This window comes from Mandrillus leucophaeus, unplaced genomic scaffold, assembly GCF_000951045.1.
Source record: "Mandrillus leucophaeus isolate KB7577 unplaced genomic scaffold, Mleu.le_1.0 Scaffold299, whole genome shotgun sequence".
Lineage (NCBI taxonomy): Eukaryota > Metazoa > Chordata > Mammalia > Primates > Cercopithecidae > Mandrillus > Mandrillus leucophaeus.
The window spans coordinates 3,836,973-3,863,496 of NW_012103131.1; the positions used below are offsets into that span (position 1 = coordinate 3,836,973).

At 41.6% G+C, this 26,524-nt stretch overlaps 1 protein-coding gene across 1 annotated transcript in view; it reads right to left on the reverse strand.

Moving 5' to 3' along the window:
* The window catches only part of ADAM12 (ADAM metallopeptidase domain 12), a 349,453-nt gene that overhangs the window by 288,915 nt on the left and 34,014 nt on the right, over positions 1–26,524 (reverse strand). Inside the window, exon 3 of the mRNA XM_011986448.1 lies at positions 5,544–5,617. Within this exon, the coding sequence (XP_011841838.1) occupies positions 5,544–5,617 (74 nt within the window). The remainder of the gene's footprint in view (positions 1–5,543; positions 5,618–26,524) is intronic.

Here is a 26,524-nt window from a genome sequence, read left to right on the forward strand (position 1 = left end):
GTTTGGACAGTGCAAATAAGTTTAACTTCTCTTTTTTTTAAAAAAAGAAAAGGTGGTGGGCGGGGAGGGGGGAAACAGTCTAGGTTTCTTCCACAAGAGAAGGAAAAAAGAAGGAATTGCACTCTACACTCAAAGATTTTAAAAGTCCAATCCCCGGGCATGTCAAGATTGTAAAGGTAAGAACCCTACAGCAGCTGGATCCCAAAGGACCAGCCCGACGCATCTGTTCCAAGTCTTGTGAGCATTGAGATGCTTGGCCATCACCAAGACTTAGAGGTAAAGAGTAGGCATAACCTGATTTCCATTAATTTAGAAACTCTGAAACAAAACATAATATAATTAGGTAAAATAATTAAGATTGCTGGATCCACAGAGAAATGTTATTGAGTCATTGAAACCTGATCATCAAAATTAACATGAGCTCTAATCCTCCTGCGCTGACTGGACACAGATGCTTATTCCATTTTGCAAACAAGGAGACCAAGGTGGGCAGATCACTTGAGGCCATGAAGGAAGTGGAGAGAACATCAGCAGCTTGCTGTTCGGAGCTGCTTTCAAAGCCTGGGCTCCTAACTCCAAATCATGTGTTCCTTTCTGGAAGCTTTTCTCCTTGAATTGTTCCTCACCCCACCCAGGTGACCTTCGACCTCCTGGGAACTCACTTCCGGCTTGGTCCAGGTTGTCCAGGCTCTCCATTCATTTGAGGAGTGCTTATCGAGTGCCTATGATGAGCCACGCTGTGTGGGAGGTGGTCAGGGAGGATATTAAGACCCTACCCCTCACTGTAAGGATGTCATGGTTGGTGGAGCAGGAAAGGAAAGGAACACCCAATGGTGGAAATAAGAGTAAAGCAGCAGGTGGCTCTCTGATGTCAGGCTTGGAACAGTGAAGGATGCACGGTTTTGACTGTGCCCCGCCCTGTGTAGCAGAGGGATGACCTCCCCTGTCTAGGACCCACCATGTATACCCCCACACGCTCAGGCAGCAGTCACCTTTTTAGCAGCCACGTTGCCCCAGGGGCTTCTTTTGAGTATGCAGGTCTCATTCACGAGAACTACTAACAAATTTCCTTCTGAACTTGCAACGTTTATTTTTTTATTAACCCAAGTGTAGGATTTTACATTTATCCCCATTAAATCTCATCTTGTTAGTTTTGGCCCATTGATCCAAACTGCTGAAATCCTCATAATCCAGATTTTGCCATGCCAAGCACAGTTATGTCCCCCAGCTCTGCACTGCCAGGAAATGTGATCAGAGCACCTTTTATGTCTTCATCGCGATGGCCCAGGAAACTGTGGGCCAGGACAAGGCCATGCGCACAGCCCTAAGGCCGTCGGCAGCAACCTCAGTCCCCCTCTTCAACATGGGTTGGGTCAATGGGAACAATGGCCTAATGTCCTCTGGATGGTGATTCAGCCAACTAAACCATCTAATGCCATCTCCACACTGGTTACATTTCTCCATTCTGTATCATGATATTCTGAGAGATGATCTAAGATAAATGCCTTTCCAAATATTTATACCCATGTTTGGCCATTTTAAAATGCCCTTTCTGTTATTGTTTTAGAGTGAATACTAATTAAAGTTGCCCCGTAAGAGATGTCTGGAATCGTTTTAGACAAAATAAGTCAGTGCTGAAGTTATTCTATCCCAGAGATACCCCAAACATAAATTCAGAGGGCTATGGACTTCCCATGGCAACTGCCTTCAATCAGTGATGGGAACAGAGTTTGAAGGCATGCTGGGATTGAGAGATGCAGGGAACGTGATCTACCGCCATCACTCTTCATTGTCCTAAAATGGAAAAACTGATGTTGAAGCTGGCCAGCCTGTCCAATAAAACATTTTGATCAAAGATATAGTTTCACCGAATACCTGTGTAAGGGACGGCCTGAGAGTCCACGGGGATCTAGCAGAGTTAGAAAAGTTATCAACCCAGTTTCTGCAGGTCCATAGGCAGACAGCAATATTGTGAAAAATGCTTCTCAAGGGAAGCTTTGTGTTTCTTTAAACATTCCATTACAGCTATACAAATACAGATTTTAAGTGAACAGCATCCAGTCTTTTCATAAATTAGGGATGTTAGAAGGCAAATAAAAGAGATTCCCTGAAAAACTATTTAATAAAAATTCAGCCCTGTGCCATGAAGAATCGGTTTACCACAGAAGCATTTTGAGTAGGGTTAATTAGATGACTCTCAGCATTAGCTACAGATTTAAGGGAATAGGACCGCTTTAATTTAGGTTGTGGTTTCTAAGCAGGTTTTTCAATTACAGCAAACTTCTGGATATTTAAAGACCCAATATTCAATGAGTAGGTATTATTTTGCTCTTTAAAAGTCACCAGAGGCCTTCCAGAGGCCTTTCAGAATAACCTTTATCATTTTCTTTTTAGGAATAATAGATACGTTAGCATTCTTCTTTTCAACCATTATCAAGTTTTTAAGATAGGTTTTTTTTTTCCTTCAAAAAAAAATGTTTTTTCCTAATTTTAAAATATTTTTTTTTGTGAAACATTAATACAATAAAGAAAGTAAATATCTTCTATAATCTTCCTACTCAGAGATACACGTCATGTGTATAATTTTAAAATAAAAATTGGATACTATGTAAACTATTTTCATTTTTTAAAAATAAACACTAGCAGAAACAACTATTTTCTAACATGCTAGTTACATTGATTATACCATAAATTTTTTTATAATAAAAGTCTCATCATTTAAAACTGTTGTATGGTATCCTGTTTCATAGCTGATTATTGAATCAGTCTCCTATTGACGTACTTTTAGGTAAAACATCTTTAAGCACAGGGCTGACTCCAGGGCTGAAGGTGTTGGAGCGGTGTACTGACCAGTCTGCCTTCTGATTGGTCAGATTGGTCGGCTGTTCATTCTGATTGGTCAGGGCCTTTATTGTACTCATTGTTAAACATGTAAATGGCCTCTGCTTATGTTTTTATCTCTGGTTTCTTATAGTTTCATTTGTAAAAACTCTCTGACTTGAATCTATTGGGCCAATGGTTAAGCAAATTAAAAATTCTATTATATACTAAATGATTGATTGCCTTTAGCGTCTAACAGCCTTACATGCTAGTAGTGCACAAGCATTTCAGCCTACTTGATTTTTTTTTTTTTGTTTTTAGTATTCATTGCATCCAAGGTATAGTTAATTCGGAATAGATATGTAACCTTTTGCAAAAAAATTGTTACACTGAAGTATTTTTGGTAATGCATCGGTAAAATAGTAATATTGGCCCCCTCTTATTATGAAAATGTTACTTTTAATATAATGGAATTTCTAAAATTGGTACAAGTAATACAATTAAAATTATAGACTATCATAGGAACATATGAAACATTTTCTATATATTTTTGAAAATGCAGTCTGACAGTGAGGTTGCAAAGAGAGGAATAAATTAAAAAGAGATAGTTTTATGTTTTCAACTTTTATAATTTTGAGATTATCTCGTGAAAGACTCAGAATTGAAAGGCAGCAAATTAAGTCACCTTTTAAAATGATACTTATACAAATTAGCTACTATCTAGCAATGAACATGTATTATAGTATCTGCGGTAATGGAAGGTAAATCATTTTCAGAGGGAACCATGGATAAGGCTATTAAGTCACTTTACAAACTCAGAGAACCAGATGGGCTCTAAGAAATTATTTCTCTATGGAAATGTATGTCCATTATGAAGCTAAATGAAGTAGTAGGATATCAAATTGCATATAGACTATGATATCAACTAAGAAAGAAAAGAAGCAAAGGCTTATTTATAAGAAAAAAAAAACCCATCTATATAATTCACCAGAATCTTAAACAGGATTGTGTTTGGTGGTAAAAGTACTTTTTAAAAAATAATTTAGGGTTATTTGTTCCTTTCCCGCCTATAATGTTCAGTTTTCTTCACTGGGTATGTATATTATTTTCATAGTAAAATCAACTTATGGTTTTTATGAGGTCGATTTTTGCTTCTCTACCTGCAGTCGTAATGCTCCATAAAACATTCAGGATTAGCCTCCCCTCATACTGTGCACCACGTTTCTTCCAACAGTCTAACAATGGGAGCAGGTGCAATAAAGAACACTCCTAAATCCAGCTGCCCACCACAGAACCCTATGGAGAAAATGCATCACCACCAGAAGGCTTATATTCTTTTGATCTTTCAGGGAATGCCTAGCTTCTTCCACTGAGATATTTTCAAAACCATACCTAAAAATGTACAAAAATGTGTGCCCCTCGATATTCTTATGTAAAGAAACAGAGTATGAAAATATGTACTTTGCTAAGGGAGATGGATCAAAAGCAATGTACAGTTTTCTCTTCAGATTCCTGATTATATAATATATGTGCCTGAACCTCTATTTTAAGATCAAGTCACAAGAAAAGCTAAAAACACCTCATTTCTTGTTTCCAAAGCTTCTGATCCATTTAATGGTGAGCAGTAAGCATATAAGAAAAAAATACAAAGAGGCAGGTTGCGGATCCCAGGGAGCAGGTAGTGTGATTTTATATACATTTTTATGTATTTTGGCATTAGATACTGAACATTCGGGCTGGCTGTTGATTGACTGTGTCTTTCATCTGACTTGCTTAAAACGCTCAACTCAAAGCACCAACACAAGTAAATGATCTGACTTGTTTAGAGGACGATATTGAGTCAGGTTCTGGGACTCCACGTCCCTGACAGAACTCATTTACTCTTGTTTCAGAAAAAATCAGCATCCTGCTGATGGGTGAGGAACAGGAACCAGTACTTTTGGAAGAGAGAAACTGCTATTTTGACCAAGCAGGACTTGGAAAATTGACTTCTGTCTTATTAGAAGAACTAATAAGTTCTTCTTTTATGGTACAAATGAAATAGAATATTAAGGAGTCCTTTAAATCTGAGGAATCTGTGGGGATAGCCAGGGTATAAAGAATAAGAAAATGAGTTGTTTTACTTATGGTTGGAGGCAGACAAAGTTTTCTGCTAGCAAGGCACACAAAATACATAATCGTATCCAAGTGGCCCAGAAGAAGCCATAATGCCACTTTCTGGAAATTTATATAATTTTTCCATAAAAGGACCAATTTTTAAAAATAAGAAGATGAAAGAAATAGTCCAAACCACTGGAGATAAGCTTTGAAAGATAAAATAAACTCTTGGTATTTCTCAGGGAGAAGATAATTTCTATCAGTTTGAAGCTGTTTCCCCTAATACAATCCAGGAGTTGTCAAAAGTCAATTAATTATGAAACTCTGTTATTTGAACAGTACAGGGATGCTTAAGTTAAATCTTTGAACAACCAGGCTCTGAAAAAAATACAACATCAGAACTATGAAAAAATATTGTTGAGTTATAAAGTTCCTTTACAGAGTGATAAAATTATTTTTCCATTAGATAATTTTTTAAAGTTAATTCTCGCCTCAAATCCAAATTTGGATTACAAATCCATGCATCTCGTTCTTGTTTTCTAAACCCCAGCATAAATCACAGAGCACTTTTCTGTCCATGGTGCCTTAACTTTCTCCTATCAAGCAATAAACAAAAATTAACTTACTCATTTCTTTCCAGATTTATGATCAGTTCTTTGCTTTCCAGTTGTATTTGAATATTCAGCACTTCTGGATGATTCTGAAAGATAAACAAGAAAAGTCAGTTGAAAACACTTGGCTTTGACTTGCAAATATCTGAATAAGACCCACAGGAGTAGTCAATTGAGGGAATAAATGATGCGGTCAACCTAAGAAAGAGCCAAATGCCATCACAACACAGCGTATAAACTAAGGTTTCTTGCAGCTTAAAAAGAGCAGTGAAGGCCAGACACTGGAGGATTGCTTGAGTCCAGGAGTTTGAGACCAGCTTAGGTGGGCAACATAGTGAGACCCTGTGTCTACAAAAAAATAAAAATTTAAAAAAATCAGAATATTAGCCAGGGGTGGTAGTTTGTGCCTGAGGTCCTAGCTACTTGGGTGACTGAGGCGAGAGGATCACTTGAGCCCAGGAGTTTGGGCTGCAGTGAGCTATGGTCACGCTACTGCACTCCAGCCTGGGTGACAGAGTGAGACCCTGTCTCAAAAAAAGAAAACAAGCCTGTAATCCCAGCCCTTTGGGAGGCCGATGGGGGGGTGGATCACCTGAGGTCAGAAGTTCAAGACCAGCATGGCCAATATGGTGAAACCCCATCTCTACTAAAAATACAAAAAATTAGCCTGATGCGGTGTCACACCCCTGTAATCCCAGCTACTTAGGGGGTTGAAGCAGGAGAATCGCTTGAACCTGGGAGGTGGAGGTTGTAGTGAGCCAAGATCGCGCCACCGCACTCTAGCCTGGGCAACAAGAGCGAAACTTCGTCTCAAAAAAAAAAAAAAAAAAGAAGACAAGAGTGGAGGGAGAGTTGGATCGGGACAGGCACCACAAACTCAAGGAGACCTCATTTTTCCTGGTCAGCACCGCATGAGTGCGGAACGTGGGGACTCAGTCTTGCTGAGACATGATCACCGCCACATTCAATTAGTGCTTCCTTCAGTTATGTTGACTTTGTCTGCCTTTGCTTTGTCAGTTATTTCAGTACTATGCTTGTATAAAAGTTAAGAGAATGAGAAGTTTAGACATAGTTTTCTAATATTTCATATTTGAAAGTCGGTCTTATAACTCCAGAGCTCAAAAGATCTTTTCACAGTATGTATAATGTTTCAGCTATACCATGACTTAATTAACCACATGCCACTACACTTTAAGATGAAATGGCCTGTGGGTTCCAAATATCCAACATGAAAATAGTTAGTTAAAATGAAACAGAATTTAAAGAAAACCCACAACAACTGAAGGTCACGTGAGTTTTGGGAAAAAAGGCGAAACATGCCTTAACTAAGGCCATATAACTGGGTCAGAATCAGAAAGGCTGAAACATCGTTTGCTTTATTTTTAGGGCAGCCCTTTGCACATCTTCTGGTAGTCTTTCTGTGTCTCCCATGGTAGCCATTAGCTGTGTATGGCTATTTAAGTTAATTAAAATGAAATGAAATTTAAAAATTAGTTCACAGTCATACTGGGTACATTTCAAGAATCAATAACTCAGTGTGGCAGGTGGCCACCACTGTGGGACAGCACAGATATAACAGCATTTCTATCATCATGGAATGTTCTATTGGACAGCTCTGAGTCGGTGACAAAGACCTAAAACTTACATCATCCAATTGCTTGCCTGAGGAATAGATTATTTTAAATTTCAGGGCCTTCAGGAGATAAAAATAGGTACAAACCCAAGGGTTTTTTCTTATGAGCTTCAAGGAGGTTCTTTCTCTATTTTCATTGAAGGATGACGTTATTTTATGTAGTTACTTAAACTTAAGAGTTAAATTGGTGAATTTCCAGATATGTGAAATTCTCACGTATGTTTTCTGGGTTTACACAGGCCTTGTTTTTGATGGATTTACTCTAGCAAAAGATTACAAAAACACACAGAATTTATATATTTTGATACTGTCTGGTGTTTATAAGAACTGTATGCATTTCTGAGTGTTTACTCAAATTTGGAAATTAATCTTACTATTTGATCCTACATGCCAAGAAGCATACACCATCTCTTTGTAGTGTAGGCCGTCAAAGTGTTCTTATGCCCTTACAGGTATTTGCTTTCGAGTCCATCACAGGGACTCTGGCATATTTACCTATACTTGCTGACACCCGGGCTGAACCATGAATGCTTCTATAATGTTCTCTCCAGGGTTTGCAATATGTACTCATTAATTATATGTTTGAAAAACAAGATTATTAATTATATTTACAAAATATTAGAACAAAATACGTTCTCAAAATTCTGTCAAAATGTGCCCAAACACCATACGTATGTATACATGTGTGTGTATAACTACATGTTTCATATGTATGATATATACATAACTTAGTTACTTTAGTTACAAATTGTCTTTGCCTAAGATATCAATGCACAGATCACATACCTTAAATGGAAATCCAGACAATTTTATATGTGAATAAAAATATATTATTTGCAACATCCCTTTTCCCCCAAAGAATTGAGGTAGTTTAAGCATTAACATTTGTAGTAATTCCACATAAAGTACTAGAATTGTTATGAGAGTCCAGTGTCAACATCTTGCAGAAGAATATATTTTCCTTCAGGGAAGATCTTTATGTACATTAGTTGAGGTATGACTAGTAAAGGAGAAATCAATAGAGAGGGAGAACAGACAGCTATTTTAATTTAAGACCACTAATTGCCTTAGACTTCTTAAAAGCATGTATTCATTCCATTTTCTTTTGATTGTTACCTATTGGAGATGATGGAGTAGTACTGGTAAACTATGGCATTCCTTTTCTTAAAAATGATATATTGATTACCCTAATGGAACTATGTCTTTTATTGAATGCTTAGAGAAATGCACTTGCTGAATAAATCAATTAAATGCTAATCAACGGGCCAGAAATGTTTTGGCAGTAATTGTTGTTCTATTTTTTTTTTAAGTGGGAAAGTACATCCAAGAGTATATAAAATGTATAAGTACAATTTGGAAAACAACAGTAAAATAAACACCAGGGCACCTACTACCCAACTGAAAAAGAGACTATTTCTATAATCTTAGAAGCCTCCTGTACTAGTTTGGTGGGGCTGTCATAACACATACCAGAGACCGTGTGGCTTAAACAACAGAAGTTTATCTTCTTATAGCTTTGGAGCTAGATGTCCAAGATGAAGGCATTGGCAGGTTTGGTTTCTTCTGAGGCCTCTTTCCTTAGCTTTGAGACAGTTGCCTTCTTACTGTGTCCACAGATGGCCTTTTGTATGTCTGTGTCCTGATCTCTTCTTATAAGGACACCAGCCATATCAGATTAGGGGCCACACATATGACCTCATTTTACTTTAATTGCCTTTTTAAAGGGTCTTTCTCCAAATACAGTCACATTCTAAGATACTGGGATTAGGATATCAATATAGGAATTTGCTGGGGGGAAGGGAGAGGCAATTCATCTCATACACCTCCTCATGCTAAATTCATTATTACATTTCCCTTATTCACAATCAGAGGTAACCATTATGCTGAAGTTTCTATTAATCATTATCTTGATTTCTTCTACAGTTTTATTTCTAATGTACATATTCCTAAGCAATACACTGTTTAGTTTTACCCAGTTTTGAACCTTATAAAAATGGCCTCATACTTTGTCCATTCTTCTATGACTGGACTGGTTTCTTTTACTTAATCTCATATCTGTTAGATTTATACATATGGTTGTTTATAGCTGTAGTTCATGTATTTTCATTGCTATATAGTATTCTATTGTAAAAACAATGTGTAAGTCCTTTCTCCTACAGGTGGACTTTGGCATTCTTTCTGTCCACTCCTCTTTTTGCTCTTACAATGCTGTTATGCATGTTCTTGTGTACATGTCCCCTACTACAGCAGTCCCCAACATTTTTGGCACCAGGGGCCGATTTTGTGGAAGACAATTTTTCCAGGGAACTGGGGCTGGGGGTGGGGGATGGTTTCAGGATGATTCAAACACATTATTATTACTTACTGTGTACTTTATTTCTATTGCCATTACATTGTAATATATAATGAAACACAACTCACTATAATGTAGCATCAGTGAGAGCCCTGAGATTATTTTTCTGCAACGAGATGGTTCCATTTGGGGGAGATGGAAGACAGTGACAGATCATCAGGCATTAGATTCTCATAAGGAACCCTCAACCTAGATCCCTCACGTACACAGTTCACAATAGGGTTTGTGCTCCTATGAGAACCCAGTGCCTCCGCTAATCTGACGGGAGGCGGAGCTCAGGCAGTGATGCGAGCGGTGGGGAGCGGCTGTAAATACATATGTAGCTTCTCCGCCTGCAGCTCACCTCACCTCCTGCTGTGTGGCTGGGTTCCTAGGCTACAGGGGTTGAAGACCCCTGCCTTGCTGGACAGATATGAGTTTCCCTGGCTAATCTGGGATGGAAACTCTGGGTGGTGTAGTTTGCACATGTTTGACTTTACCAGGGATCTTTAAATTGTTTTCCAAAGTACAAATGGGTTATAAATGTTTCCCTCATTCCATAGCCTCATGAATATCTGGCAAAAATTTAAAAAGGCAGGCAGTCCCAGTCTGCTGACTGTGCAACTGCAGCTCACCGGGGTTTTCCTTTACGCCTCCCTCCTCAGTAGCGAGACAGAGCACCTTTGCTTATGTTTACGGAACATTTGATTTTCTTCTCCGGTGAAATACTTGCTCATGTTTTCTGACCATTTTCTTTCCTGCTTTCTTCCTCCTCCCTTTCTCTTGTCATTTTGAATCTGTAGATGCTTTTCTCTGTTCAATGGGTGACAAATACCTTCTCCCAGTTTGGGTTTTGTCTTTTCATCCTCTTGAATATGTTCTCATGAACAGAATGCCTTAATTTTAATAAAGTCCTTCATGGTTTAAAGTCTTTGTGCCTCATTTGAGAAATCCTTCCCTACTCCAAGATCAAAGAGCAGACTGCGTTATCTTCTAAATGTTTCATAATTTTGCCTTTCACATTTAAGTCCCATCCAGACTTGATTCTTGTGTCTAGTACACAGTAGGAATCCAACTCTACTTTAGAGAAAATGTGATTAACCAATTGTTCCAGCACCATTTGTTAAAAGTCCTTCCTGACTGGGCACGGTGGCTCATTCCTGTAATCCCAGCACTTTGGGAGGCCGATGTTGGGGGGATCACCTGAGGTCCGGCCTTCAAGACCAGCCTGGCCAATATGGTGAAACCCTGTCTCCACTAAAAATACAAAAATTAGCTGGGTATGGTGGTGTGCTCCTGCAATCCCAGCTACTCGGGAGGCTGAGGCAGGAGAATCAATTGAATCTGGGAGGCGGAGATTGCAGTGAGCTGAGATCGCATCACTGCATTCCAGCGTGGGTGACAGAGCAAGACCCCATCTTAAACCAACCAACCAACCAACCAACCAACAAACAAAAAAAACCTATCCTTCCCCTGTATCTGTAGCAGCATGTAGAGAGCCGTTTCTGAGCTAATGCCATGTGTCTCACTGTCTGTCCATGCACCAATGCCACCCTGGGTTAATTACTACAGCTTTACTCTGAGTCCTGATGTTTGGCAAGGTGAGTCTTCTCACCTCCACTATCTCAGCACCCTAGGATTGCTCCACTGTCTTCTGTTTCTATCTCTTTTTAATAAAAATGAGGCCTCACTATGTTACCCAGGCTGGTCTCAAACTCCTATCCTCAAGAAATCCTCCTGCCTCAGCCTCTCAAGTAGCTGGGACTACAGGCTCGAACCATCACGGATGACTTGGTTTCCATTCTTGTTGCTGAGAAGTCAGTCCTCAGCCTCCTTGGACAGGTGACCCATCTCTTCTCTCCAGCTGCTTTTGTGACCCTTTTTCTTCCATGTTTGGCAGTGTGACCATTGTATCTCTGGGTGTGAATTTTATTTGTTCGTTTTGATTTGTCCTCCTTGGAGAAAGGATGCTCTCTTACTCTCTTCATTGAGGTTTTTTTATTTCTTATTCACCCATACACACTTGTCTGTCTTCTGCAGCATTCGGGGCTCAATGGCAGACTGGAAAAAGTAGGTAGGGTTAAGGGTGTGACCCAAGACTGGAGACTGTGCAGGCCGAGAGTGGCCGAAGGCCAGGGGAGAATACAGGCGGGAGGGGAAGGAGCCAGCAGGTAAGAGGAGCTGGTAGGTGTTGGCCAAGAAAGGGTTACAGACTGAGAGACTGGACAGAGGTCTCTGGATGGACATTCCAGAGAGAAAGGGACCACTTCCTATGGGATGCTGGGCAGGAGAGAAGGAAAGGGTTCTGCAGCAAGGGAAGCATTATAATTTGGAGGTAAGTTCTCCTCAACAAAGGTGACAAAAGAAGTCATGGCATTGTTCAACAGCTTCCTGTTTCCTCCAAAGTCATAAGAAAATATCTTTTTAAGTTTGAAAGTTCAAGTGAATCGATTTATTTTTATCTACTGCACTGCCTCTTAGACCATAAGGCACTGACATTTACTGATATCCCTACTTACCTGTATGCATGCATGCAAGTGCATGAACACGTGCTTTTGTGTGTAACTGTATTATAGGACCTGGGCTGATGTCCCAGTTTATTATAGAATTTTTCATGAAATAGCTCTTGCTATTTGTACTTACACTTCACTCCTAATTCCACCCAGGAGTGAGATCTAAGTTCCCTCATTAGGGCATGAAGACTGGGAGATGAACCCCAAGACTGATACTGCATATACCCCAAATCCCTCTTTCCTCCTAGGAGAGAAGCTTTGTCATTGGGAAAAACTTATCAGACACTCTACCCTCAGTGCACATGTGCTTGCAGGAGGCATGTGCCTTCCTCACAGAAAGGCTTTTTTGGCAGACTCCCCTTGAGACGGCGAGCCCAGGCAAATCTGCAAAGACGGGTGCAGTCAGGACCCAGCTGCCCACCTCTAGGGCCCCCAGGTGCCTGTGTTCTCTCAGAAGTTTCCCACAATGCACTTGGCCAGGGCACTCCAGTGAACTGGCCGTACAAACAGATGTGCAAAAAGTGATGATTGATTGATTGGCTGATTAGATTGATATCCCTTTTCTCTTTTTTTTGGTGCTATCCATGTTGTGCTACCCTTCTTTAATGTGTGCCATTGGAGGCTGATCCAAACTTGACTTTAAATCATTTCACCCATGATGAACACAAAATACCTGGAGTCCATAAATGTAGCTTTGCATGGTTGTAGGGTGCTCATTATTTTCCCTGAAGGATGGGATGTCGTACAGCATCAGCTCCTTGGTGTTTTTCTCTCTTTAGAGAATAAGAAATTTTCAACAGCTTAGAAAAATCTGCCCTGATTCTGAGGGTGAATTAATGTGGCAGTGGAACGGCAGCAGGTCTGGCGGGGGCAGGAGGGAATTACCATCCAAAAAGTAAGATTCGGGGTCAATGGCCAAGTCCACTCCCATCACAACTCTGAGGTTATCCTTCCAAAGACCACGGTCAGCCAGAGCCAAAGTCATTCATCTCAACCATCAATACTGGAAGCTCAGAGGGATCTAATTTTTCGAGCAGAACAACAAAATTAAAATATTGCATTCAAGGGAACTCTAAAATAACTAGATCCCTCTCCGGCACTAAATAAATGCTTCAGGCTGCAGCCCTGGCATTCATGGGGCACGAGGGAGTCATTTATTGCTATGAATATTTAGAGGCAATCTTGATTACCACTTTAATATTAGTGTGCTAGTTCCATAGCCTGGAAGATATGCGCACTGTGGAATTTAGAGAGGACAAAATTGAATTAACTGCAGTATAACACAGTCAGGAATTAAGGCACTGCAGCATTATAATGGGGTGTCCCTGGATTGGGGCCTGTTTGTTATTACAAAAATAATGATAATGTTTATTCATGAGTTATTGACAATTATTCTGATGGATAATTAACCTTAGCAAACAACCTGTTAAAATGTAGCGGATGGCACGTATTATCCTTAGGTTTACAACGCAGTTAGAAGTTGTTTGTGTGTTAGAATGTTGGATTATTTTTAGCACAGGATCTTCTCACTGTGTTTCTATTGCATGATAGAGTCTCAGTTTTTCAGTTCGCTTCTCCCTCCCTGCAGGAAAAGGCACAATCACATCACCTTTGGTCCTTGTGATGCTCTTAGCTCAAGTTCTTTGTCCCATTGCTACTGGTATGATTGCTAATCCTCAAGTTTGTAGCAAACATTTTAGATTTTCATTTTAGATTACTTTAGCTATAGCCAGAGCATCTTAAAGCCTTATTTATTCACTGAAATACTTCTAGTCTGCTTCTGTGCATCTGAACGCTATAGAATGACACAGTCCACCAGGCACGTGCATCTGTCTGAGGACAATGGCCAATTCTGAAGCAGACGACATTACTCTGTTTCTTTCTCGAGCTTATGGTTGGGTTGGAAGAGGGAAGTGACAACATGACTTATCAGAAAGCAACCTGGAAAACACGATGACATGGATTTCTCAAACTTAACACAGCTAAAATTCAGCTTTTATTTGAGCATCTCCCTCCGTCACCCTGATCCACGACAGAGGAGAGGTTGGAGAAAATCCACTCTAGCTTTCCTCCAGAATTCCCGAGCTTAGCGATGCCCTTTCTTAAAACCCTTCAATGGCGACCTGATGCACTTAGAACAAAATTGCAGCCTTCACGCCGCGAAGGCTCTGGCGTCTGCTCACCTGGCAGCTCACTTGGAGGTCATCACTCGCTTGCTCCCGAAGCTTCTGGGTCCCTGTGGCTGCTGACTCTCTGCCAAAGCATCTTCCCTGGGCCCTCTGTGTGGCTTCATCTCCAGGCACTGGCCTGGACATCACTGCCTCAGAGAAGCCCTGGTGGCCTCCTAAGGGGGCTCTTGGTTCTCACACACCCCGTTCTGTCTCTTCCTAGTAAAGTTCCTCATTTGTGATGATTTGTTGGTTTTCTTTTACTTGTTTACAGTCTATCTCCCTCGGTACAATAGAAACTTCCCAAGGACAAAGAATTTGTCAGTGTGCTCCACGTTACAGTCCCCACACCTGGAGCAGGGTCGCTGAGATGCCTCTGTAGGATGAAGGGTACAGGCAGGAGGAGCCGGGGATGCAGGAGGAACACTAACTGGAGGGTGGAGAGGAGACCCCAAAGCTGCAAAGGTCCCCTAAGGAGGTATAACAGGGACCTCCAGACCCTCCTCGCCTGTCACACACTGTCACAAGCAGAGGGCCCTCTGACCTGTGGGCTGCCTGCTTGTCTCACCCTAGGAGGCCAACGTCCCCTGTGGGACACAAGTGGCTGTACAAGGATCCCTGTACAAGGAGCAGAGAAACCCTGGTCTTTGAAAATGGACTTGCATTCTGTTCTTCTGAGGAGAGTAGGCAGGGCTTGGCCTGTGAGCTGAATTTTTTACATTTGTACTTGGGACTATACAAATGACCAACGAAGGCATGTTCCCAGGCTGGGCCCTAGCACCCTCAGCTCTCTGGAGAGGATTCCACATCCTCCTGCTCAGTTTCTTTGGATCTTCGTGATAAAAAAATCCAAAATAGGACAGACAGGGTGGGGCGGCAGCAGCAGGAGGAGCAGCAGCAGCAGGACTTTTGATAAAATCTGAATCAATGCAAAATACAAGGTAAAGAGTGGAGGTGGGTGTGGTGACATGATGGTCTGGGGATAGGACCGTCTGGTGACGTGGTGGCCTCAGGGACAGAACAGTGTGGTGACGTGGTGGCCCTAGGGACAGGAGCATGTGGTGACATGGTGGCCCCTAGGACAGGATCATGCAGTGACATGGTGGCCCTAGGGACAGGACCGTGTGGTGACATAGTGGCCCAGGGACAGGACTATGTGGTGATACAGTGACTCTAAGGACCTGACCACATGGTGACATGGTGGCTCTGGGACAGGAAAGTGGTGACATGGTGGCCCTGGGGAAAGGATCATGTGGTAATATAGTTACCCCTAAGGACATGACCACAGGGTGACATGATGGCCTGGACACAGGACTGCATGACGACATGGTAACCCTGAGGACAGGACTACATGGTCACATGATGGCTCGGGGATAGGACCATATAGTGACATGGTGACCCAGGAATAAGATTGTGTGGTGACATCATGGCCACAGAAAAGGACTATGTGGTGACTCGGTGGCCCGGGGACAGGACCATGTGGTGATACAATGGCTTGGGGATAGGACTGCGTGGTGACCCAATGGCTTGGGGACAGGACCATGTGGTGACTTGGTGCCCAGGGGCCGGACTGTGTGTTGACATCATGTTGCTGAAGTCAGCCTCTGACCAGGCCCCAGCTGACACTAACCGCTGCCAGGCTGTGGGACCACCTCCTCGGACCTCTGCTGCCCTGTGCCCTCTCCTGCTTCCAGGCATCTCTGCCAGCACCTGGCTGCCTGCTGAGGACCATCAGATGCCAAGGCGGGGAGGCAGAAGGCCAAGGCCAGGATGAGTCTTTCCTGTCAGCCACACACCTCCTGGGCTCATAAGGACCACTGACAGCCCCAGTGCCAAGTGCCTGGCATCCACATCCATGGGTACCAGCCCCTTGCAACATTCAGTGTCAATGCCAGCTGCACTGGAAAGCAGGCCTGATGAGGAGGTGGTGCGCTTGTCATGGGAAGAAGGCCTAGGCTGGGTTCCAAGACCCAGTTCATTTCAGCATCCTAGGATGGCCCAGAAGGAGGTCTTGGAGCACCCTGATCAATTTCTAGGAGCATCTTTAGTTGAAAGTTTATGGAGATGCAGAAATTCCTCCTCTTTTGACTGCAAAGGAACAATGATTTTAAGCAACAAAGAACGATTTCATTTTGGAAATGTAGCATTTTTCCATTTAAGAGGCTATAGTAGGAGGGGCCTCAGGCTAGAAGGCTATGGTCAGATGGCAGCTGTGGGCCATGGACTGCGGGCCAGTCTTTTAACTCTGCTGGGCCTCAGTTTTCTTACTAGGAAAATGGGATAACAACACTTTTCCTGTCTATCATTGTGGTCACTGAAGTGACAGCCCCCTAAGATGTGCTAAGCCTTGGAATGTATACATATGTTACCTTACTCAGTGAAAGGAACTGTGAAGACGCAGTTAAGGTTAAGGACAGGGACTTCACCATGGATTATTCAGATGGGCCCAATGTAATCACAGGGGTTCCTGAAGGCAGAGAATCTTTCATGACTGGGGTCAGAAAGATGCGACAAGAGGGCATGATCCACCATGCTTACTCTGAAAGTGACGTAAGCGAGCCATGAGCCAAGGAACCTGGTGTCTCCAGAAGCTGGGAACCGCCCTCAACCACCAGCAAGAAAATAGGAAGCATGTTCCTAAAACCACATAGAAGTGAATTCCGCCAGTGCATCAAGGAGCAGGAAATGGGTTCTCCCCCAGAGCCTCTACCAAGAAGGAAGTCCTGTGGACACTTTGATTTTAACCTGGTAAGATTTGAAGCAGAGAATCCAGCCATGCCCACTGGGTTTCTGACCTTGAGATTGTGACTGTGAGATAATAAATGGGTGTCATTTTAAGCCACTTAAACTGGTGTGATTTGTTATAGCAGCATTAGACAACTGACATAATTAGGATGATCGCTATGAGATTCAAATGGTAAAAAGGCTGTTTGGAAACCATCATGCATGACAAAATGAAAATGCATGCTTATTAGAGAAATCCAATCACAAATCAAACTGCTACTGCACAGCATGACAGTGACAAGACACCATTTCACTTATTATTGATTGCTATTTTCCCAAATTGCACCCATTTTATGCTTTTTATAGTTAGATCAAAATGGGCACAATAAATGATATTTTAAAAAATTTTCAAAAAGGAATATTATACATTTATTAACTGAGGGCCTATTTACGAGCCAGGCACTGGTCCAGTCCTGGATTGATAGCTGAAAGCAGGTTAGCTTTCACTCTTCTTCTATATGGGAAGAGGCTCTTATGTAATATGTGTATGATCAATCATAGAAGGGGATAGAAGGTACTAGAAGACCTGTGAGATGCAGCACAAAATATGTGAATGTACTTCATTTTGGTGTAGAATGTTTTAAGGTAATACTTTCTAAGATACGCTTACTGATATAACCAGGGATATTAAAATATTATAAAAGCACAGAACATTGGTTTTGGAGTGGCCTATGTGCCTTCTAAGACACAGCCAGTGGTAGAACAACATGCACTGTGTTTATTAACCAGAAAGCTTGCTTCCCATTCAAAGTTCATTTATCTAACTAATTTGATATCTGGAAACATTCATGTACCATTTTCCTACAACACCATTTCAAAACTGTCAGTCAGGGGAAGTTAGCTTAAGTTGCTAGTTTGTTTGCATGCAAGCTGTCTTCTAGAAAAATACCCCATTCATATGTTGAGTAAAAGCCATTTATAAAGCATCACTGTAATGTCTTTCAAATAAACATCAGCAGAATATACTAAGCCCTTTAAAGAGTAATCCTGCTATCGATCACAGGCACCGCGAGTCACTACGTACTAAGTGAGGCCGAATGCAAACTAGTTTTTCTATTACAAACAGAATTACAGCTAATTGCTAACTTTTTATAAAACACATTCAAATTGCACCATGAAAACGCACGCTGTAAGCCTCACAAAGATCCTGCAAAGAGAATTCTCACTTTGTGGTTGCATACTAAAACTCAAGTAAGACTCAAGTAAGACTGTCACCTGCTCTTCCCTTTGCTTGCCTGCCTGGCTGTATCTTGGGGTATTCACGAGAGCCTCAGCATCAGGAGGGAGATGGCACGGGAGGAATGGGACAGAGGTGGATGCTGAGGCTGGAGGAGAAGCTCCACTGGAGTTGGGAGATGGAGCCAGAAATCCCAGGGCTCGGGGGTGAGGGATGCAGCTCTGGGACTGAGGACTCAAGGCAAAAGCAGATGAAGGACTTGAGAAGGACTCTGGGTCATCTGGCTGTTTGGCCCCTTGGAGCCACCGGGTGAACCAGACCATCACTTCACCAGGCTTGCAGGACTTTGCAACCTTTACGGGTATGACTTTCCATCTCAACCCAGTCTGGTTCTGGGACAGAGAGATCCTCCATCTGTATACTTAGCTGATGAAAATTGGGGTTCAGCTTTTTTTTTCCTGTTAAAACATTAGAAAAATCAGCCAGTCATGAAGCCCAGGCATACTTATGAAAAACTTGGTCCTCTATGTAGAAGACGCTCGATTCCAAATCTCCAGCTCTGACTGCTCTCTTGAGCCCAGCACAAGCGTTGCAAATGCCCCTCAAGCCACAATCAGCAGATCTCTCCCTGGCAACTCAAAGGCTATGGTGTTGAAAACTCACCAGCTCATTTCATATTTCTCCCATCTCCCGCAAGTGCATTCCTCATCTTGTGACCCCTTCTTTTTCCTATTGTCATCATCATCCTTTTGGCCCACACTGGTACCCTCTTCTGACTCTCTTTTTCCTCTCGGTTCCAATGTTGAATTAGTGACTGAGTTTTGCAATTCCTTCTCTGAAGTATCTCCACAATTCCCTCTATTCCTGCCACATGGCCCTCATTCCAGCTCTCCCCTGGCTACTCTTTCATCAGCCAGTCCTACACTTTGTTCCCCGAGCTGTTTTATTAATGCAGGGCTCAAATAATACTTCTGCCCTTCATATATAAAGCCAAGGTTGGGTATAAAGCCAAGGTTCCTGAGCATCCCAGACTCCCTGACCTGCCTCCTCCCCTTCCATCACATCCAGTGCTCTAGAGCAGGGTTGATGCACATTTTCTGTAATGGAACAGATAATAAATACATTAAGCTTTGTTAGCCATGCAGTCCCTGTCGTGACCACTTAACTCCACCACTGCAGTGCAAAAGCAGTCATAGACCACATGAATGAATGTGGCTGTGTTCCAATCAAACTTTACTTATGTACACCAAAATTTGAATTTCACATCATTTTATGTGTTATGAAATATTCTTCTTTTGATTTTCTTCTCCAGCCATTTAGAAAAGTAAAAAATAAAAATAAAAATAAAAAATATCAAACACGGGCAAGCATCAAAATCACGCGGAGTGCTTATTACAACAGAGCTCATCACGCCCACCTCAAGCTTCCGATTCAGATGATCTGGGTGGGGCCCAAGCATTTGCATTTCTAGCAAGTTCCCAGGTGATGCTGATGCTGCGGGTCTGGGGACCATGCAGAATCATGTGTCTGACCAAATTTCACAGGCCAGCAACCCACAAGGCTCCTTCAGCCTGTAGCTGTCACTGGCATGGCCCCAAAGTATGCGCCATCCAGTGCTGTCGATTTGATTAAGTTGCTAACATCTAAGTGTCAGGAGAATTCTCAGACAAATCTGGATGTGTAGATTCTGGGAGGGGAGACATATCAGGAAAAAAATGGCAACCCTGGGTTTCTACTTCCATGGTAACAGTTGGCCAAAACTAACTAGAAGCCACCAATTCTCCCAGCTGCACCTGCCCTATGGGATGCACATACAGAGCCCAAGGGGCAAACCTTACCTGTCATCTTATGTCTGGCTAGCTACACTGGTTTGTATCCCTGGCCTGGCCCCTACAGGTATTGAGTTCACAATCCCTGGCCTCAAGTCAAAAGGATGATGATGTGGGATACACATGAAACAAGTGAATGAGCACCCCATTTATTTTTACTTATTTATTTTTTTTTGAGATGGAGTCTCGCTCTTTACTCAGACTGGAGTGCAGTGGTGCGATCTTGGCTCACTGCAACCTCCGCCTTCCAAGTTCAAGTGATTCTCCTGCCTCAGCCTCCAGAGTAGCTGGGATTACAGGTGTGTGTCACCACGCCCGGCCAACTTTTGTTGTTTTTTAGTAGAGACAGGGTTGCACCATGTTGGCCAGAATGGTTTTGAACTCCTGACCTCAGGTGACCTGCCCACCTCGGCCTCCCATTTCTTCTTTTGCCTTTCCTTCTATTTCCTAAAGTACTCCCAATCTTCCATAAGTCCCCTTCAGATGCCCTGGCCTTTAAAACTCTCCACGAAGGCTCAGGAAGAGCTCTTCTCTCCAGTCTCTGTTCTTCTAACCATACTGCCACATTTTACCTGAAATGTGGTTATTTCTGTTTACTCACAAACACTGCCCAGTCACTAGGCTTCAAGTTTCTTGAGGCCTCAGCCAACTTTGAAAACCCATCAATGTACCTCAGGCATTACTTCTTTGTATATAGAAAGTATGAAATCAATGCCTTTTTGAATTAACTGTATCAATGCCTCATAAAATGTGCTCATGCCTTCATCAAATGCTTACAGGGCAGAATCTGACATTGTGCTAACTACAGGCTGTCCACTCTGATGTCAATCTCGATTTTTGCTACAAAGTCAAAGTCATCATTACAAGGAATAAATGAATATAATAGAATTTTGGCTGTTGATTCGTTGGCAAAGTACTTAAATTCACCCTTAACACAGACGAATTTCAGACCAAAATAGAAAATGTAGTCCTTGCTGAGGATGAGGCTAGAGTGATCACAAGTGTGTGATCAGCAAAACCTTAGCGTATTTTCAGCCTTCCTGGATTGTCCCATCCGAAACCAAACCACAGGAGTGAAAATGTCACAGCATTTAAGAGGTCACTGTGGAAACTGCAGGATTTCTCCCGCGACAGTCCCAGCTGTTCAGGTTTCCTCCCTGTTCTGCTAGGAAGAGGAAAGGGTTGCTCCATTCCTAAGAATGACCTGACTTAAATGATAAAAAACTGGGTAATCAACTTACTTGGACTATAAAACTAATGTTGACTTGAAAAAAAGGAAAACAGAGGAAGAGTCAAGACAGCTAACAGACGTAGCACGTGGGTGTGAAAAACTTACAACTGACCAACATTATTTACAACCAGTAAGAACCAAAATTCCACTATTTTCTAGAGATATCATATCATACAGAGATTCCTGAACTCCTACAGAAAAATATTTTATTTGTAATGATTTCAGAGAAAATAGTTCAGAAAATATTTCTGATGCATTACTAGTTAGGACATATTTTGTATACACAAAATTGTGTGTAGATGTGCTTGTGTGTGTGCGCGTGTATGTGTGTCTGTGTGTATTCTCCTCAAGTATAAGGCAGGTTCTTACCTAAAATTGCACTAGAATAAGGAAGTCCAAAAACTGTTATATGATCATCAAGCATAAATGAAAGGTTTCCTTTCTAATTCCTTACAAATGGAAAATCCAGCCTCAGTGGAAAATAAAAGGAAGTGGTCAATTAAACCCATCAGAGCTTCACAGGAAACTAGAACTCTTTTTTAAAAAAATATTATAACCTCCTCTCCCTCTGCCCCCCAAAATTAGAATCACATAGATCTGGGGTCAAATCTAAGCTCCATCACTTACTAGCTGTGTGATGCTTTGGACATTGTCAGCCTTTCTGAGTCCAGTGTCCCTCATGGGTAAGTCATAATATGCCAGGTAGGAGGACTAAATGACATAGTTTCTATCATGACTTGGACAGGGATGGCACATAAGAAGCACTTCATGTGACTGACAATAAGGATCACACCACACTGCCATTTGTACTGGTCATACCTCTGCTGCTTTTGTCTAAGAATATATTTTTGCCCTGCAATCCAGGAAAACACTACTGTTCTTGCAATAGAATTTTCATTTTGTTGCAAACCATAACATCTTACCACACACACACACACACATTTATCTCTGTTCTCCCATTGGAAGTGAGAAAAAGAATCACTCATAAGAATTTCATCCAAACTGACAATCATAGTTACCTGAATAAGAAAAGTTAATAAATCCCTTCTCAATGACTCTGGGGCACTCTATCCTTCACCATGAAAACCATGCATACTCTTTTGCCCCCAGTATGCCTGGACTTTTTGGGGTCCTATTGCTAGCTGTTAATAAAGAAAAAATAAAACAAAATTATGGAATGTAAGGTAGACAGAAGGCAAGCCCATCTTTCTTCCTCTGATGATCAAAGCTAAAAATGAACCACTGTCATAAAGTATTGAACAACAGAAACACACACACACACACACACACACACACACACACACCCCCACCCCATGGGTAAATCAGGGAATCAGGCATCTGCCCTCTGCTACAACCAATTCCAAGTTCTACAACCAATTCCAAGTGCTACAACCAATTCCAAGGAACAGTCCATGAAGGGCAGTAACTGGAGAGAAGAGCAGGCTCATGTCCATCCCTGTGCGTGGGGACCAACAGGAAATGTGCACCAAAACATTTTTAAAATGAAATATTTGGTAGGTAACTGCCTGTTCCTTATTTTTATTTTGAGATGTTCTATTGCCCAGGCCTGGAGTATAGTGGTACAATCATGGCTTACTGCCACCTTGAACTGCTGGGCTCAAGCAATCCTTCCACCTCAGTTTCCTGAGTAGCTGGGATTACAGGCACATGCCACCACGCCTGACTAATTTTTTAGTAGAGACAAGGTCTTGCTATGTTGCCCAGGCTGGTCTTGAACTTCTGGCTTCAAGCGATCCTCCCCGTTCAGTCTCCCAAAGCACTAGGATTACAGGTGTGAGCCACCATGCCCAGCTTTTAAATATTTTTAAACGTAGTCGAGAAGAACTATCTTTTCAAAGTCATGCAAATTCATTTCTTCCCCCAAACACATCTTTTGTGAGGGACACACACCACTGTTCCCTCAGCTGCTTTCCCTGCCACATGGTTACAGACCAGCCTCTTTCTATATTCTGCTCTGGAAGCATGTCACAGACTTCTTAAAATGTAACCATGGTTGGACTATTTCAGATATGAACCACCTAATTTAGTGTTCACTGAGACCCCATGTTTCCATATCTGTACCTTCAAGGTCTACAAATCCAGTCCAGGAGTGCGTTTGCTTGTCATCTAAAATGACCCCTCACTCTTTTTAATATGAACTGCTATTATACCAGCTTTCCCTATCCTGAATCTGCTTAGCTAGTTTTTTGTTGGTTGTTTGTTTTAACTGCAGCCCTTTTCATTTTACCTAACAACTTATCCTATGATTTTTGACGCACAGTTCCAACCTATTGAGGACTTTTAAAGCTGGGAGTCCTTCAGCCAAGCTGGTAGCTGCCCGGGGCTGTGCTAGGCTTATTAAAGCATGAGATGCTGGTGTTGGTGAGATGTCAAGAAATGGGCGCTCCCATGCACAGCTGGTAAAAGTGTAAATTAGTGCTGCTTTCCGCAAGGCAGTCTGGAAACAGGTTTCCTACTCCTTAAAAATGTGCATAGCTTTGATTCAACAATTCCACTTCTAAGAAATCATCTAAAGGAACTAACTAGAAAAGTATGCACAGATATAAGCAGAAAGACATTTAGCATAATTCACAGTGAAGTCGGAAAACACCTCTTCTATGTCCACATCAGGGGAATGGTTAAAAAAAAAAAAAAACACATAAAATTTAAAATGCCATGCTTCATATGTTCAAGAAATTTAAAAATAGAAATTTCAGCAGAGAACTAGAGCCCCATGGAAATTCTAAAAACTGGAAAATACAACTCAATGAGTAGGTTCAATGGCATTTTAAACACAGCTAAAGGAAGAAATTGTACAGTGAAAAATCAGTCTGAAGAAAATATTCAGGACAAAAGCATAAAGAGATAAAAGGCTGGAAAATTCAGAAAAAAGCTTTAGAGATATATGGGACATGGTGAAAGGTATATGTAATTAGAGACCCAGCACTTTGGGAGGCCAAGGCAGGAGGATCACCTGAGGACAGCAGTTCGAGACCAGGCTGGGCAACATAGTGAAAACCCATCTCCACAAGAAATTTAAAAATATATATTAGCCAGGCATGGTGGCATATGTCTGTAGTCTCAGCTACTCAGGGGGTTGAAGTCAGGAGGATCACTTGAGCTCAAGAGTTTAAGGCTGCAGTGAGCTAGAAATGTGCCACTGCACTCCAGCCTGGGTGAGGGAGCGAGGCCCTGTCTCAGGAATGAAAAACAACAAAACAACATGGGAACCTCATGATGTGATATTCCACAGTCATTAAGCTGATGGTACACAAATGGAGGGGTTTTGCTTCTGGTAATGACAGTTTGAGTCATTTAGACCTAACTTCCCACCAAAAACAACTAGAAAAGCTGGGGAAAATATACAAAAATGCTATTTGAAAGCAATGTAGCATTTCCAAAGTAATAAAGTATTGTGGGACCATGACCCAGATGGAGAAGAAAACAGAAGGTATGATCCCAGAATGGGGAGGTAACTGTCCCACTCAAGGAATCTACAGCTATTAGGAGAGGCAGCTGAGAGGCCAAAAAACCTCACCAGAACTTCCCATAGACTCACAGGGCAAGGAAGACAAAACCAAGAGATGAGGGCCTGCGAAGAGGCAGTATTGATAACTCCTGATTCCAGGGTTTGGGTTGGGATCTCAAAATGCTATACCCAAGGAGAGAGGGTGAATGAGAAGTAGATCAGTCTTCACAAAGACTGAGACCAGTTCAGTCGCTGATCACAAGTGCCCCTAGCTTAGGCACCAACCAGATGACATCATCTAGTGGCTCTATTTGTCTTTAAGCTGCCCATATACAATGTCTGACACTCCAAAAATAACCAGGCATAAGTGAACACTGAGAAGATGAGACTGAAATATAAGAAAAAAACCATAGGCAATAAAAACTGACCTATAGGAGATGCAGTTAAAGGAACTCAGAAGCAGAATTTAACATTTAAAATGCCACGCTTCAAATGTTCAAGAAATTGAAAAATAGAAATTTCAGCAGAGAACTAGAGCCACAAGGAAATTCTAAAAACTGGAAAATACAACTCAATGAGTAGGTTCAATGGCATTTTAAACACAGCTGAAGGAAGAAATTGTACAGTGAAACATTGGTCTGAAGAAAATATGCAGGACAAAAGCATAGAGATAAAAGGCTGGAAAATTCAGAAAAAAGCTTCAGAGATATATGGGACATGGTGAAAGGTATATGTAATTAGAGACCCAGCAAAGGAGGTAAGAGAAAACAGCAGAAGCAATATTTGAAGAGAAAATAAGAATTTTTCAAAATTGGGAAGAGATATCAAGTCACATACTTTTATTTAAAAAACATGAATCCTAAGTATTATAAATGAAAAAGAAAAGCCACACCTAGATGAATCATAGCAAAGTTTCTGAAAAACAGAGACAAAGAAAAGAAAGATGCAGTATGGTAAAAAGAGCAATAATAATTGACAAATGACATCACGGAAGACAAAATAATATACTATATAGTTTAAAGAAAACAACTGTCACCTAAAGTTCTGTATCATTAAAATTGAAAATGAAATATCCTTTAAAAAATGAAATATCCTTAACATTAAAGGTGAAATAAAGATATTTTCAGACAAGCAAAAATCGAGAGAATTCAACAGCAGCAGATTGCATTAAAGAAATACTAAGGGCTTTTCTTCAGGCGAGAGGAATATTACTTTTGACAGCTGCTTGGAGATTGTAGGAAGGAATGAAGCGGAAAGGTTAACATGTGGGAACCTCTAAATGAATATTAAATGCATGGTACAACAATGGGAAAGAGAGGAGGTAAACAGAACCCAGTGAATAAGTTTACAACAGTTTAAACACAGCACATATCCACTTTCAATGCCTTCATTTCCAGGAACATATTTTTTAAATGGAAGAAGATTCCATGACCCCAGGCCTCGGCATGCCTGCCTGGAACTTCAGTCACTAGGGATATAGCCCAGATTTCTTCTGGCTACGTTCATTTTATCCTTTTCAGTCGTTTTTTCAACAAATCTGTTGAGCATCTATTATGGGCAAGGCACTGTACAGAGTTCTGGGACCACAGAGATGAAGACACTCATTTTATAGGCGAAGAAGGAAAACTCAGAGAAGTTCAGCAACTTGCCCAAGGTTACCTGGCTCCTACGTGGCAGAGTCAAACACTGGATCAATGTCCTCGCCATGAAATTTTTACTAAGCAACCTTGACTCCCCTCCCTAAAAAAATCACATACATGAATGCTCATGTTGAATTTACCCATATTACTTTCTAGTATTTTATTGCTATTACCATTCAGCTTTTTTCTTTCCTTTCTTTCCTCCCTTTCCCTTTCCCTT